Below are 16,140 nucleotides of genomic sequence, written 5' to 3'. Positions count from 1 at the left end.
AAGGCCTGAGCCGTAGCCAGGCCAAGAACTTCAAGAAAGCCACCAAGGAGCGGTGGCCACCACAAGAGCATCAGTGACAGGAGCCTGGAATGCTGACCATGCAATCAACACATGAATAGAGAGTGGTTTTCCAAGACTCATTTATCAAGGAACAAAGCAAGCCCTGGGTACAAGGAGTCTCTTGCACACCTCTCCCATCCATTGTGTGCCATCTGGCTATGAGCCAAACACGATGCTGTCATTGGCAGCCCAAGTGAGTCACCTTTGGGCTCTCCCTGCCCAGCAGAGTGGCTGTGTGGTGGCATTGGGGGCAGCATCAGCCGCAGCACGGCTGACACAGAACAAGGTAGTTGTGGCCACGACAGCAGCACAATTACATGGAAATCGTATTCCTGATAATTTGGGGTATTTCTCCCTGTGAACACAGGCCTCCTGAAGAGATGAGCTCCAAGATTTCAGCATCCAATTAAATTAGATCAAATCAACAGAGGAAATTAGTCTTTACAGCATGAACAGATCCTCTGAATTTCACTAGCAAATCAGTGAGCTAAATGTCACCATTCATCAGTAACATCACTAATAAAGCCAGATTTGGAATGTACAGCCACTAACATGTGTCACTTACCCAACGCTTCCACCACCACCAGCACCCTGCTCAGCCCCTGGTCCTTCCTCCACTGCCCATATAGAGCAAAGGCCATCCCTGAAGCCATTATGCCAATCAATCACTACTGGAATCCAGCTGGGAAGCTCAGGATTAGGCCCAAACTTTAACCTCAATGGAGCAATGCCCTTCCTGAGGATGCTGCAAGGGATGTGGGAGAAGGGGGTGACCCTAGGCAGAGGCGGGGAGGAGCAGGGTGTGCCTGGGCAGGAGGCTCAGAAGGTACTGCTTGCTGAGCCCAGTGTTCCAGGGAGAGCTGCCCCTCACCCTGCACAGGTTCTTATTGGCCATGGACAGGGGAATGCCAGGAGAGGTGCAGGGCCAGCAGCTGCAGGAGATGCTGACCCGTGTCTCCAAGCCCCACTGCTGGGGAAAGGCACCACTGCAGCCCCACCTCTGCAGCAGCCAGTCTCAGAATAAACATCCCAAAGCACTCAGTGACAGCACTGGATGCAGCACAGCGGCAGCAGTCCCACACTGCCCAGCCAAAACCCAGGCTCGCATTTTGCTAACCCAGCCCCAGGGGCCGTGGCACTGAGGGGCAGGTGGGTGCTGCGCAGGGCTCCAGCACGGGTGGGCTGCCCCAGGCTGGGAGCAGGTCCTCGCCTGCGCAGAGCAAGCAGGAGAGCTGGTGGCTGCAAAGGCAGGTCCTGGTGGGAATGCTGGACACACAGCTGGCTCCAGAGGGCTGCTCCTGCTCCAGAGAAGCGCTAATCCCATGTGCAGAGGAGCTCAGCCAAGTGGAGCGCGTGCCTGGGCCTCTCTAAGCCCCCTCCCCGGTGGCTCCACTGTCGCTCCCTCCCCTGAGCCCCCGCTGCTGCAGTGGCACACCCAGCCCACCGCAGATGGAGCACCTTCTACCGCCAGAAACCCCCGAGGGACCGCTGCCCCAGGGCTGCGCTCATCGGCGGTGGGCAGCGAGGGGGTCATGGAACAGGTCCCGGTGCCACAGGGGGTGGCAGCAGAGCAGCAGCGCCTGGGCCCCAGCCGCTCTCCCGGAGATGACACCGTCTCAATTACCCACCTCCCTCACACACCTTGTTTGATGTGAAAGCATTAAAAGACATATAATTTGTGGAGCTAAAACACAGGTATTATCTCTGACACATCCATACTACAGGGAACGTGCTGAAGTCAATCACATCCAGAGGTTTCTGTTGCTCTACAGCTTTTAACTTGCCTCTTGCTCCAAATAACAAAAGATGGAAAATGAAGCAGCTTTTAGTTGCAGATCCACCATCCTCCTCTTCAGATCACCTCACACTGTGCAACCTCATCAATGATCAGGAACAAGAGACCCAGATCAGCTTGTCAGGGCTTTAGAAAGCGGACTCTGCATTCTGAACTGGAAAGGATTAACACTATACTGCTTGTAGGAGAAAGGAGCTGTTGCGGTCCCTGGTGTGACACCAGTACCATTTGAGAGGATCGAGGCAGGACAGTGCCTGAAAGGACTGACCTTTGAGACTTCACAGAGACTCAGAATATAGCTCTGACCTATTCAACTACCTGTCAAGCCTCTTCACGTCTCTTCCGGGTGGGAGCCTGAGATGAGCCATGTTTTCACAACAGGCTTTGGAAGATGTGAGTTCCTTGGATATTGTATGGGCCACTGAGTGCAAACCCAGCATCACAAGCCCCAGTGGAAATAAAATAGCAGAGATGGAGAGAGCCATTTCCAGTCTAGGACCATGGCCCTGCTAGCATCGAGCCTTCCCATGGCACGGGAATGCCGCTGGGTGCCAGTGGCTGCCCATCCCTGCCAGACCGTGGGGCTTGCCGGCGCCGGCCAGCAGCAGGAGGCCAGGACCCTGCCAGCTCGCAGGAAAGGCAACAGCCGGCGGGAGCGGTACAGTAATTAACAAAATTATCATCAGGAACAAACCACAGGCTTTGGCAGAATGCCCACACTGCCACGCCGGCACTGCCTACCCTGCTCCGGGCTCCTTGGCTTGGCAGAGATGGGGCTGCTCATGGTCCCCAAATCACACCCACCCTGGCGGCAAGTGGGCACATGTCCACGGCCGAGGGGAGGCCAGTGGGCACATGGCCAGGGCCGAGGGGAAGCCAGCAGCCACGCCGAGTGGGGCAAGAGTCCCTCCAGACCCTGACTGGGTGATCCCTGTGACTCCTGCAGACAGCGAGCGAACCCGCAGGCAGATGGTGCCTCCATCACCGCAGCCATCATGGCTCCCTCCACCCATCACGACAGTATTTGCTCTCAGAAGGTGGCTGTTCCCCGAACAACCGCCCTCCGACTGCAAACAGCCCCCAGCCTGACAGGCTATAAATATGGCAGGAGGAAAAACCAGCACAGTTTATTAGTTCTGAGACAGAGCTAAAAATAGACCCACGTGGGGCTGCTCAGTCCTCTGGGCAGATGTAATTGTGGATAATCTAGCTTTAAATAGGGGAAGGCTGTCTGACAGCAACAACAATATTTTAACATATGGACGGGGCGGCACTCACGAGGACGCGCCGCTGTGCCACCTCCAACGTCACCGCCAGGTCCCAGCCCACCTCTTCCGCTCCATGGCCGGGCTTTCTGCAGGAATAAACCCTCACATAAACCCAAATATCTACAGCAGGCCACTAAGAGGAAAGCATAGAGTCAACTACTGAGGGGGAGCGTGAGCGGAGCTGTGCCAGTACCCATTCCCCCACTCTGAAATCTTATATAGCTGAGGCTTACCAGATTAAATGGCTGAAACACTCCAAGTCCTCAGAGCTGACAGCACCTTCCTCCTCCTGTGAAAGCTTCCTCTGTCCCAGGCAGGCTGTGAGACGTGCTGGGAGGATGCTGTGTGGGTGCAGGGCTGGGTGTGGGCAGGCGGCCAGGGCGATAACTGCCCTTCCACGAAGAGGGAAGCACTCCTGCCTGCTTGCCAGAGATAGCAGGGAGACGTTGGGACAGGCTGGATTTTGTAAATCTCCCACCAGTCCTCGGGCTGGCTGGGGAAGGACAGACCATGGCCCTGCCACCATCCTGGCAGGCAACTCAAGCAGCTGATGGCGAGCAGGGACGGCAGCAGCCACCACCCGCGGCAGCAACAGGGACCTGTCACCATCCCTGGGCACACACCTGCAGTTCCCTGGCACTGCAAGGGGCTTCGTCCCAGCAGGAACCCAGCACAAGACCCGCTGCCAACACAAGGACTCATTTTGCCTGGCATGCCATGCCCAGCCATGACTCTCTGACCTGCCATGGCCCTGCACCGCTGGGTGCACAACTACACCCATCCAGCACTGACCCACTGAGAGACTCAGCCTGGCCTCACTCTGACCCTCCAGCCCAGCACTGGTTTTAACTGAATTTAAAGTTTTCTGCAAGTCCAGGGCATTCCTTGCACCCTGGCCCTGCACACTCAGTCCTTCCCAGTCATTTCTGCACCAGAGCCAGGATAACCATCCCCAGGCATACTGGTGGAAAGGGGTCACTGCCAGGGGTTCTGCCAGGCTCCAGAATCGGGATAACTATCCCAGGCATGTTGGCTGGTGGGGGTCATTGCTGGGGTTACACTGGGCAGGCTCCAGGCTCGGCAGCTATGGAGAGGAGCAGCTCCAAGGCACGGGAGATGGGAAGCCTCCCTGTGCGCTGCAGCTGGCTGCTTTGCAGTAGTTTTGACAGCATTTCCTTTGCATGTGCTTCTCTGGCTAAATATAATTGCAAAACATACATTTGCATGCAATTATCCATTTATGAAGTGCTAATAAGTCAAAGGAATTTACTTAGATGCAATCTGCTTGACAGACCTTGTCCTCACAGAACCCAAGCACAAACCTCCAAGGTTAGTGCAATAGTCAGTGCAGCCATCTCTAAGACACTAAATCATTCCCACATCTTCCCATTAACTCAGCTCCAGCCCATCAAATATTGAAGAGCCTCAAGCCTGGACACAGCTCTTTTTACAAAGGTCGAGTAAATCTTTCATCTTTTCCCACCTTCATCCTCCTGCTGCCATCGGCAGAGGAGCATCACATGCTCTTTCATGTGAGTTCTGGCTGCACACACACTGACTCCCAGTAATTGCTGTACATGGCTCCTCCATTCCACAGAGACACGATAATTTTGGTGCTATTTCTGCTTCATAAGGCTAAAAGAAGAGGTGACTCTGCCTAAAGGAGGAGCTTTTTTTACTGGTTTTTTTGTTGTTGTTGTTTAATATTCTGTGGTTTCTCAGTACACCCCATCAATACCAATGAGCAAATAACCAGAGCACAAAGGCTGAGGAGCTGTCAGTAGGTAAAGGGCTGGTGAACCCCCCGTGGGACACCACCCTACCAGTTTGTTCCAGAGAGGAGGAGGAAGGGCCCCATGAATTCATCCTCATGAGAGGAAAGTCCCCATCCCACTTTTCCACCTCCAGCATCCCCAGTACAAGGACTTCACAAGGCCAAGGGGGCTCAAGGGTGTCTCTGCCTGTTTTCTTGGGGACCCCTGTGTTTGCTGGCCTGTGAGAGGCAGATAAACCCAGGTGGCTGGCTCACCCGGCCAGAACTGCCGTTTGACATGCAAAGACCTTTTGCAGGTCGATGTTTTCCTCCAGGCTGACCTTCCCACTTGGGAAGCGGCTTAGCTGCCATCTGGCTCAGGTCTTCCCAAACTCGCCAGAGCTTCCTGGGCCTTCACAGAGGCCGAGCAGCAAGTGTGGCTGTTTGACAGCAGCTGCCCGGGAATGCTCGAGTCCTGTGCAACACCTTTCCTGCCCACCTGCAGCCCTGGCACCTTTGCCAGCACCTGTCACCAGAGGGGTCAGCTGAGCCCTGCCCGTGATGCCAGGGCTCCCCACCCATCACGTCTCCCAATACTCCCACTCTGCAGTGCCTCCTCATGCTCTCCAGTCCCTCAGACACATTCATGGTTACCATAGGAACTAATGAAACCCGAACTGAAGAAGAAAAAGGAGAGACAGGGAGAGGGAAAACTGCTTTGATGCCCCAGTGCCACCTGCGTGGGTGAGTTTATCCTGACCCTGTGTGGGCGAGTTTATCCCCAGGGAGGACAGGCAGGGACTGCCCTGCATCACTCAGCCCTCCCACTGCCACGCTCCATCCCTCCAAACGCCAGCTCTGAGGGGCCACATCCACCACCGTGTGCTGCTGCTCCCCTGCCAGGGTTCTGCAAGTCAGAGCTGATGTCTGCAGCAGCACAAGGCTCCCTCAGGTGCTCCAGGACATGCGGAGAGCAGCTCAGATTTTCGGTAATAACTTACACAGGGAAAGAAAGCTTCCAGTGCCTGGTGCCTCTGTGCCGCGGGTTAAACCAGGACACTCAGAAGCTGCAGCAGTAACAAGAGGGCGCTAAAACCCCAAAAGTTTGGGTTTGTCGAATTTTTATAATTTTAAAAGCTTTTACAAACACGAAACGTGGGTCTGGCTGAGCCCCAATTATAGAACCACTTAATGAAGCAGCCTACCCACAGACCAGAAGCACCACAGGGCTGTGGGAAGCATTAGCTGCAAACAGCAGTGGATGTTCATCAAAAGCTCCAAGGAAACTCCCTCCTCTGGCCAGTGCAGGAGGGGGAGAGAGAGAGAGACGGGGAAACGTGGCCCCAGACCCTCACCCTACCCAGGCAGGAGCACGGCAGCGTGCCCACAGCACTGGCACGGCACTCCAAGCACGGCGTTAGTTGCCTGGCACGGGGGAGAGAGGAGGGTGCAGGGGACTGCTGCTGCACCAGCCTTAGAAAAACATCAGAGCACAGTGTAGGCAGAATACAAGGAGCAGCTCAGTCCTTCTCGGCTTCACGGGAAAAGGAAAGTCTGCAGAGAATTCCCTCCGCTCCCCAAAGTGGTAAACATTGATTTAAACTTCTCATTAGTTCAGCACAACCTGAGCAATGAGCGTAGCACCGGCGATTGTGCTGTGCCATTTACAGAGGGCATTTGCCGGCTCGTTCAGGCAGCAGCTCCCCCAGGCTTTCCGGATACTTTTCCATTAATGAATAATTTGCACAGCGATTATAGAGGGAAACCGAATGAGCCATCACCCTGTGCATTGCCTGGAGCCCAGGGAAGGCCTGGCCAGAGTATTTCTGTATCAGCACAGGGGGTAGCTGATGGTGCTGGAGCTGTCTGCTCACAATGGGGAACCCCCGACCCGGGGAGCTTATTTGGGATGCAGGAGAGGGGAGGACGCACCACAGTGGGAGAGAAGATATCAGTACCCAGGATGTCCAGCCAGGAGGACAAAGCTGGTGGGAACAGGAGGCAGGTCCCAGACAGCCACGAGTGCTGGGGGAGCAAGAGAGCATCGGTGCCACCACTGACAGACCTTCACCACCTTCTCTTCCCCATCAGCCAAGGACATATCCCAGCAGGGGTGGTGTCCTCACACAACTCGCTCCATCACAGCATGGGACGTGGCCCAGCAACCACCTTGCCAGAGCCACACAACCCACACCACCCAGCAGTGTCCAGCAAGTCTGTGGCAAATCCAAGATGGACCCACCGAGCAACACTGCCAGTCCACAGACCCTCCGGGGCCCCAGTAGCATCTTCACCCCTTCCAGAGCAGTGCCCAGGGCCCCTCAGCAGCACAGGAGAGGAGCTGGGTCACAGGCACCCACTGTCCCACTGACACTCACCACCTCTCCAGACTGCAAGACTGACAAACAAAATACAAAACCTCCAGACTTCACTGGATTTACACACAGAATCTCAGCGCCAGCCTGGCCTGCTGATTCCCACCCCCGTTACCCCCAAGGCAGAGCTGGTGCCCTGTGAGTTGCCCCATGCACACCTCAGCCCCCTGATCTCACAGCGAGCGCGTCACCGTGTTTGTTGTGATCTCCCAGTGCCTGATTCACTTGAGGCTTTCAGGAGAACAGACTGTGGGACACGCACAAACGCACGTCCTGCAGTGGGTGGACATGGCTGCACTCCACTGCACCAGCTGGAGCCCAGCTCCCAGGAAAGCATCCTCCCCACACAGAGCCAGCTCCCAGCACCATGCAGCCCACGGCAAATCACTACATGAGAGAAGAGCCAGGTACTCACTTGATCTTCAGGCTAGCCAGCATTGTCTTGTCGATCCTGGGGAGAGAGCAGAGGAGGGTGTTACTGCAGGGGCTCCAGATGTGGCTGGGAGGGGGTTGGGTACTGGGGGCTGCTGCCAAACACGACCTCAGTATATCCTCTGGAGGTGCCAGCGCTCCAGCTGACACGACAATCACCACAGAAAGACTTCATCGGAAAACAAAATCAATCAAGATTTAACCCAAAATGAAGCCTGGCAGCAAGTAAGAAAAAATCCCCCTAGTTCTTTCCTGGTAGTGACCAGAGCAGAACTGCTGCCTCCCAATCTGGAATGCCAGAGGTGAGCTGGGCAGGAGAGGAGGGCATCACCTGTGTCCCAGCTCTCTCCAAAGCACAGCTTCCACAAAACATTTGCAGATAATGGACCTGTGACAGCCCTGATGTGCTGGGAAGATCCCATCAAACCCTACAAATGCAACCCGGCCCCAGGCAGACAAAACACAGAGCAGTCCCGTCGCTCCCAGCCCCAGCTGGCTCATGTGGGACCGGCAGCCCCAGTTGCTTCACTCATTTCCCTGGCACTGATAATGAGTGTTCATCTCCTCAGAATCATTGTGGTTACAGTCATATTAATATTAATTAATGAAAATCATAGTAATGTCTCAAAATGCAAAACAATATCTTTTGGCAGAAAATGCTCTGTTATCTGCCACATGGAATCAATTTCACATCTCAAAAAAAGACCAAACAGCAGAATAATACCCCCAACGCCCTCTTGTTTTGCACTGTGATCGCAGAGGACACGGCATGGCCACAGAAGTACAGCTTCCCCCCCACTTGCAGCTTTACCTTCTCCACTCCCCGGCTGGGCTCTGCTGGCGCGGGGTGGCTGCACCCGTGGGCGGTGCAGTGGGGCCGGGCCCCTGCGCTCCGTGCCACGGGCTGAGCCTGGCAGGCACTGAGGCAGAGGCACCATTACCTTCCCCAGGGTCCCGCTCTTGCAGCAACATCACACTCATAGAACCCCATGGCCAGGGGAGCTCTGTTCCAGGCATTTCCTCAAACATCAGCTTCCATGCTCTGCTCTGGAGAGTCAGCCCACTGCTGCTCCTAAAAATAAACCTAGGGCACCTGCTATTGTGACTTAATACCTTACAAGCCTGCCCAGACCTTGTTGATCATTAAATCACGTTGAACATCAGAGCATGCTGGGGAGCAGAGTTGTTTCCAAACTCAGTGACAGAGGCAAAGCAGCTCAGGGACAATGGGTGGCTGGGGCAGCTCCTGAGGGACCTGTCCCTGAGTAGAGGCTGTACACGTGGCTCCATCCAGAACCACGGGAAGAAAAAACAGTTGTTGTTATTTGGCCTCTTAGAGTGAGAAGGGGGAAAAAAGAAACAAACGAAAAAAACCACACAGGAAAGAAACTCCCATGTTTGGGAAACCGCAGTTGCAGTGTGACTATGAGAGCCGTTTGTCGGCCCTGCCCTGCTCTGCTCCGCTCCGGAGAAGGCAAAATGAAACACCCCACAGCCCTGGGGCTCTCCGGCCCTGGGCAGCACCAGCTCCGGGGGCAGCACTCACCATGTGCATCCCCACAGCCAAACTGGGGGCACCACATCTGCCCCCCAAGGTGAACACACTGCTCCGGGACCTCGCTGGCAGCAGATGCAGCTGGTAGAGAGGGAAATAATAGCAATTTCCAGCCCAGCAGAGGCTGGAAATAGCGAGTGCAGCCACAGCAGGAGGCGGCTGGGTGTGCCCAGGCACCTCACACGCAGCCCCACAGGAAGGGTGGGTCGGCCGGGACCGTGAGAAAATGCAGGTGCAGGTACGGGGCTGTGGCAGGTCCCTTCTTTTGCAGTAAACGCCCAGGGCAGGCTCTCCCGGCAGCGCGCAGGGCTTTCCAGGCAGCGTCTTCCCCAGGGACCCGGGGAAAGTGCACGGACCCCTTGGGAGCAACCCCCACAGCTCACGGAGAACGGGGCTCCCCCCGCAGCTCTCACCGTGCAGATACTGACACGGTGTCTAAAGCCCATGTCTTGTTCCCCCAGCCCCAGCTGCAACGGTGGCACAGCCCCCCAAAAGCAGAGCCACCAGCAGCCGGCACAGCCCCCCAGCCAGTGCAGCCCCCATTTTCCTGAGTGACTCTCCGGCTCGTGGTTTTCTTTCCCCTGCAACTGCCAAAGCACAGCAAGAAAAAAGCAGAGCAAAGCCCAGCTGGCCCTGAGTGCCCCTGCCAAGGAGGGTCACGGCTCTGCTCCACCGCAGCGGGAAGCCCCTGGGATGCCCCCGGGCAGTCAGGGCCCCAGAGCCACTGCTCACAACTGCGACTGTGGGGCAGACCTGTCCAAGAGCTGCCGTTTGGCCACCACAAAATGAGCCCACATATCATAAAACTTATTTGTACAGAAGTCTATCCACGTGCTCCCTTCCCCTTTCTATGTAAAGAGAACGCAATCCAGCCAAGGCAGCTCTCTTGGCTTCAGCGAGGCGTGCGCTCCATCCCAGGGGACCCTGCCGAAAGCCTCGGCACGCCAGCTGCCCTCCTACAGCCCTCACAGTTACTCAGCATTTCCCCCAGCCAGTCTCAAGCAGCTCCAAGTCCACAGCACCACATTCCCCTCAAAGCCCGGGGGCTGCCATTGTCCAGTCCCAGCCCCCACAGCCACTGTGGAACGAGGAGGGGGCAGAGCAACCTTCGGCCCCAAACACCCAACACCAGCACAGCATCACAGCCCTACAGCACAGACTTGGAACAGGTATAAAACACCTCGGGGAGGAGACCTGAGGGGAGGGCAGAGGGAGAACGGTGTCGTTTTCTTAAGCTGTTTCCCTATAGATCAACACCTGTCAGAGGAAAGGGACAGGAGCAAACAGTCCCGCTGAACTCGGGGTGCAGGCAGCAGCCGTGGTGCTCTGCTGAGGACAAAGCAGGGGTGACTCATGGAGGTGCCAGTGGTGCTGGGAACCTGCCCTGGACCAGGAGGGAGCTTGCTGCACCCCAAGGTGCCAAAGGTGGCTGTAAGCATCGCTGTCTGAGTGCAAGAGGAGCAGGCAGCAGGGCCTCAGCAGCGATAGAAAGGGGCAGGGACAGACACTCTCGCAGGTAATGTGCCCACAGGAGCCCACCAGGAGCCCCCGGGGAGGTCCCCTCGCTGCCCATCACCTGCGGGGCTCACGAGGTTTCGCTGGGCTGAAGTTGTGCCAGGCTTCCTGCGGGCACAGGGGCAAGAAGGTCGTTCCCGACACGCGCATGCTGCGGCTGGCACGGTGGGAAGGGCTCTGCCGGGAGGGCACCGCGCCACAGCGCGGGTGATTCCGGCTCTGAGCCGCGGAGGGAAGGAAAGCTCCTCACACGGCAGCGAGGGAGGGAGGGAAGGGGAAGGCACCCACCAGCCGTAGCCGCCGAAGGAGACGCTGCGCTTCCTCTGGAACATGTTGGTGGCTCGGGGCTGCCGGGGGCAGCGGCGGTGGGACAGCGGCAGCCGTGTGGGGACGGCCACGGCGGCGCTTCCTGCCGGCGTCGGGCGCTGTGCCGGGGCGGGGGGACCCCAGCAGCTCCCGGTCAGCCGCCCCCGGCGCAGCAGCGCATGCACACGCGTGCACGCAAACACCACTAAAAAAGTCATTTCCTTTTCTTTTCGTGGCCACAGGCTTTTCGCAACCTCACGCTGCAAATATCGTATTTCTCCTAATGGCAGGACCACCGGCAGTGCCGCATGGGCAGCGGGGCTGAGCCATGGACACGGTGTCGCCCACAAACATCGTGGCCTGCGGCTGCCCAGCCACTAAGGCCCGATCCCGAGGGTCACTGGTGGCAGCGTGGTGCTCTGCTTCTTCTTCTCTGTCCCCGAAATGGTAGCGCTGCAGCCACAGCACCAGGCTGGCCCCCTGGTAGGGGAACCTCCACCCACCCCTCCAGTGCCCCTCAGGGGACATCCCACTAAAGGCATCAACCCTCAGCAAGCAAAAACCCCATCACTTCATCTTTCATGGCAAACAGATCCCACCATCCCAGAGCCCAGCAAGGCATCTCACACTAGCTCCCATGCAGCTGCCTGTGGCACACGGGTTTTCCATCCTCTGGTTCCCCAGCAGCTCTGTAATGCATCTGCAGCCTGACCACCCCCCAAACGCCCCCGTCCTTTAACAGCCAGACTTCAGAAATCCCATGGAAATGGAAATGCTGACCTCTAGCTGGGTATGAGCTCCCATCCATCACAAATGCCAAGAAAGCAGATGCTGTTCCGTGCACCATGCTTTGGGCATTGTAGGGCACAGCAGAGCCGTGGGGAGGTGAGCCCGGTTGCAGGAGTGGGCACGGTGCCCAGAGGCTGAGTGTGGTGCCCAGGGGCTGCACCTGGTGCCCAGGTACCCTCACACCTTTCACCTCCCCAAACCAACCACCTGCACCCACCTGCACCTGCTCAGAGGTGGGCTACACCAGGGGATCACCTCTGCCGGTCCAAGTGAGGAGGAAGGGTGGGAACGCCGAGCATCTCTCGGCAGTGGGGAGGCAGGAGGAGCTGTGCTGTGCTGGGGCCACAGCGCGACACCAGAGCGGAGCCGTGCGCCGCAGCCAGGACGGGAGGAGCTGCCCAGCCACGCGTCCTTTGCCGTGTCCACGGGCTCCAGGAGCCCCTGTCGCAGAGCCACCGCAGTTCAAAGGCCAGAAAAAGCCTCTGACTGCCAAGGTCCGACCAGATTGGCTACAGAACACTCACCTCCTACCCCAGGGATCCAAGCCAACGCCTGCTGCAGATGCACAGCATCTCCTCGCCCTGGCACTCCAGGCAGTGCTGGCTCCTGGGTCAGAGGCAGCTCTAGCCCAGAGTTCTCATCCAAGCACCCAAAAGCTTTAAATTGAGAGACATTTTAATTCTGTCTGAAGCATGAAAGAAAGAGGTGGGGGGAGAGAGGGTATAGGGAGCTGGAGACAGAAATCACCCAACTCCAGGGAAAAAACTTGGACTGAAATCCAGCTATTTCAACTCCTACTTTTCTGCCCACAGCCTTAAAGGGATGAAACGATGGAAATTCTTTGAATTTTAGAGCTCTTAAGGACATTATTTAAAAAAAACCCCCACATGCTCCAGGCTTTGAAGCCATAATTCAGGTGCTACAAAATATCTGGAGCAGACATTTGCTTGGAGCACATTTGTTCTGGCCTGCACGATCCATGTCAAAGCTCTGCATCAACAGCAGTGTGACGTTATCTTCTCGCTTCATCTTCCCCCAGGCCATGTCTTCCTTACACTCCTCCCAGCTGATTTCTGCCCAGCTCTGCTGAGCTGCTCACAATTAACATGTCTGAAAATAAAAGCTTCAGGTATGGCCAGGCTCTGCTGCACATTTGGAATGAGACCCAGTGCGGCTGCTCCTGCACAGCCCTGCCTGCAGAGCTGTGGGACAGGGAGGGATAGTGGCTGTGGGAAGCACTGGCCTTAGCTGGTACTATGTCAGGAAAAACTTGGAGACCCCAGAGAAATGGCCAGCTTTGGACCTTTCCCCTTGCAGCACCATCTACTGCATCTCGTTCTGCTGCTTCGGCCCTGCATGAACTCGCAGCTGCCGGAGGTGACACGGAAGCAGGAAGGGTGATGGGGACACGCACAGCACAGCAGGACCTGACTGCCCTTTGCTGGGTGGTCACCCCAGTCAGTAGGTCATAACCACTCCCGCAGCTCTTCCTCATGTCATGTCTGTGCTAAAGCACAGGGTAGCCCCACACATGCCCCAGGATTTCAGAGCACAAGAGGGCAGGACCCTGGGATGGCCATAGGGAAACATCTCCATTTCCTGCTGCCCAGGAGCGTGCGGGGCAGCCCCCACACAAGCCCACCTCACCCTGCACCAGCACCTGGGGATACCCGTGGCTGGAAGTGGTGGAAGTGGAGCTCTTCCTGCTCCCCATCCCCACACATCTGGCAGCCCCCCAGGGCCACACCAGCCACCACAGATACAGGTGACAAACTGCATTTGAGCCAGGCAAAGGTTAAAAATACACCAAGGACCAACACCAGCTGCCCCGAGGCCACCAGCCGCCCTCGCTCCCGGGTACCACACCACGCCTGCCCAGCACCATCTCACCCGCAAGGGAGTGCCTCCAGAAATAGTCTCTGCAATGACATTTTCTCACTTCCCCTCTTCCCTCCGAGGTATTTCACACAGGCTCAAAAACAAAAGGGAAAAAAAACCCTCCTCTTTCCAGAGCAGGCACAGGCAAATCATAACTGAGCAGCCAAAATTAGGGAACAACACCCTGGGGGAGGACGACTCCTCAGTACCATCTGCACCAGTCTAAATTAACATCTCCCAGGGGCCTCAGCCAGAACCAGGATCCCATTGCTCCGACCCAACCTGGTGAGCAGCCCCTGCTACTGGGAACAGAGCAGCCGCACTGCTGGTGACACCTCAGAGCAGGATTGTGCCCAGCAAGGGCAGCATAATTCTTCCCTTTCTTACTGGGGTAAGAGACTGATTGCATCATTAGTGCTTTAATATTGCCTGAGGCACTCTGAGGGCATTCAGCTTCCTATTATGATTCTAAAGAAGGTTGTGGGCACAGAAATATTAGATTTTGTCCTGGCAGGAAGAACATGCCGTGCACATCATCAGCTTGACCTACAGAGCAAAGGAAAACAGTGTCCAAATTACCTCTGACTCAGTTCGTGGAATATTTTAAACACTGTTTTCTCCCCTTTATGGTACTGCTGAAGTGAAGAGAGAAACTCGATGTCTTAAATGCAGCTTCCCACAAACCCCAGCTTGCTCTCAGGGGTGGCTCTTTACTGCTCAACAGCCTCAGGCCAGAAGGACTGAGAGGGCTCCCTCAGCCACCACGCTGGGGAGGGGAGGCTGTGTCACCCAAGAGGAGAGCTTCAGACAAAGGACAGCAATGACAAAGACCTTCCCGAGACCAAGGCCATGCACAGCTCAAGCTGCAAACCACGCTGCAGCTCCTCTTCCACATTGTCGAGGAACCACTGATGGCTCATGGACTCATCCCTATGTCCAAAGTGCTCTGATCACTCCAGCTCATTTCTGTGGAAATGGCTGAAAAACAGATCCTGGAGGAAGCCACCACACGACCTGCAAAACATCACCTCTCAGGTAGTGGTACAGAGGGATACTTACACCCAGATTTGGCAGCACCAGCTTTCCCAACAGCCCAGGAAGCACCCAGCACAGAGGAGGTCCCCACGCCCTGGAGACCACAGCGCAGAGGAGAGAAACCCAGGAAACCAACAGGTGCTGGCTGACAGCCTGGCCCCCATGCTGGCCAGGTGCCTGTGTCCCCCAAAGCCCCACTGGTCTCCCACAATCACACGAACCAGCTCTTTGCTGCAGGGAGCACAGATCATGTCTCATCACAGCCCTGTATGCAGAAACTCATCACATGGGCTTCCAGGCTCACTGAATTCTTCTCAGCCAACTATGAATTTAAGGTACAGAATTGCTTGTCTTCTCAAGTCCACACATTTTAGAGACCTACCTTGCTAGCAAGGGCATGAAATTCCCCAAAGAGGCTCTCTCTAGGAAAAGCCTGTTCAAGCACACAGATTTTCTGTGCCTGTTTTCTCCACCTTTTCCAACCACCCCCTTCCCATGCAAGTGGAGCCTGAGGGAGGCTGCTTCAGGAAAGCAGCAGAGGCTCACATCCACATGCACTCTGCCTCCCCAGGATCCAGCAGGAAGGTGTTGCTCTGTGCATCCATACAGTGCCCACGTGGGTGCCTTGCACAGGATGCTCCAGAGACAGGGCAGGCATCTCTGCCCCCACCGTGCTCCCCTCTCTGCCTGGTGACATCCCTGCTGCAGGCAGGCGAGCAGCTGCCATGCCAGCACCAGGTCCCTGGGCACTGTCACCATGGCTACCTGCTCATCCACTGCACATCCCACACCGCGGTTCCCAGTCCCCGCTGCATGGACAAGCAGGAGCTCATCGCCCGTTTGCCCAGGCAATGCAGGGGCTGGTGGAGGGAGGATGCACTGGGGCAAACCTCCCACAGAAACCTGTTCCCAGTGGCAGGCTGGCACTGGCAGCTGCGCCAGGAACTGGAGAGCGCTTGGCCCAATTCACACAACAAACACACGCGGGGGGCGACTGCAGCCAATGAAGAAATTGTGGAGAGACAGAAAAAGAACAGCTTAAACTGAAAAACCAGGGCTGGGAAAATGTGGGGGCGGGATGAAAGCATGGGAATGAGAGAGACCTGAACATGCTTTGGCTGGAAATTAGGATGTTTCTAATCTTCAATACAATCAATCTCTGGAACAGTTTCCTAATAACTGAAATAAAGGAACCAAAAAAAATCCCAAGCCCCTAACTGAGGCTCAGAACATTTGTGAAGATGTTACACAAGATGGTAAAGTCTAGTGGAAGGTGTCCCTGTCCATAGGAGGGGCTTTGGAACTGGATGACCTTTACAGTCCCTCCAGCCCAAACCATTCTGTGGTTCTGTGATTCTGTGATGCCCGCAGCAGCAGGG

General features: G+C 56.2%; 1 protein-coding gene across 8 annotated transcripts in view; it reads right to left on the bottom strand.

The window, feature by feature from the left end:
* RAP1GAP2 (RAP1 GTPase activating protein 2) overlaps nucleotides 1–16,140 on the bottom strand; it is a 58,550-nt gene that overhangs the window by 33,598 nt on the left and 8,812 nt on the right. For 4 of the 8 annotated variants that reach the window (XM_039562825.1, XM_039562826.1, XM_039562828.1 and 1 more), the window contains exons 1-2: nucleotides 11,042–11,292; nucleotides 7,667–7,702 (exon numbers count right to left, since the gene is read on the bottom strand). In XM_039562825.1, the coding sequence (XP_039418759.1) occupies nucleotides 7,667–7,702; nucleotides 11,042–11,277 (272 nt within the window). In that variant the 5' untranslated portion in view covers nucleotides 11,278–11,292. Of the gene's footprint in view, nucleotides 1–7,666; nucleotides 7,703–8,494; nucleotides 8,671–11,041; nucleotides 11,293–12,372; nucleotides 12,469–16,140 lie in introns of those variants that run through there. The other 4 variants (XM_039562831.1, XM_039562830.1, XM_010402265.3 and 1 more) reach the window with 3 other exon arrangements.

Source organism: Corvus cornix, chromosome 19 (assembly GCF_000738735.6).
Source record: "Corvus cornix cornix isolate S_Up_H32 chromosome 19, ASM73873v5, whole genome shotgun sequence".
Taxonomy (NCBI): Eukaryota; Metazoa; Chordata; class Aves; order Passeriformes; family Corvidae; genus Corvus; species Corvus cornix.
Note: the sequence above shows the minus strand (reverse complement) of the source record. Positions and strands in the feature narration are given on the sequence as shown.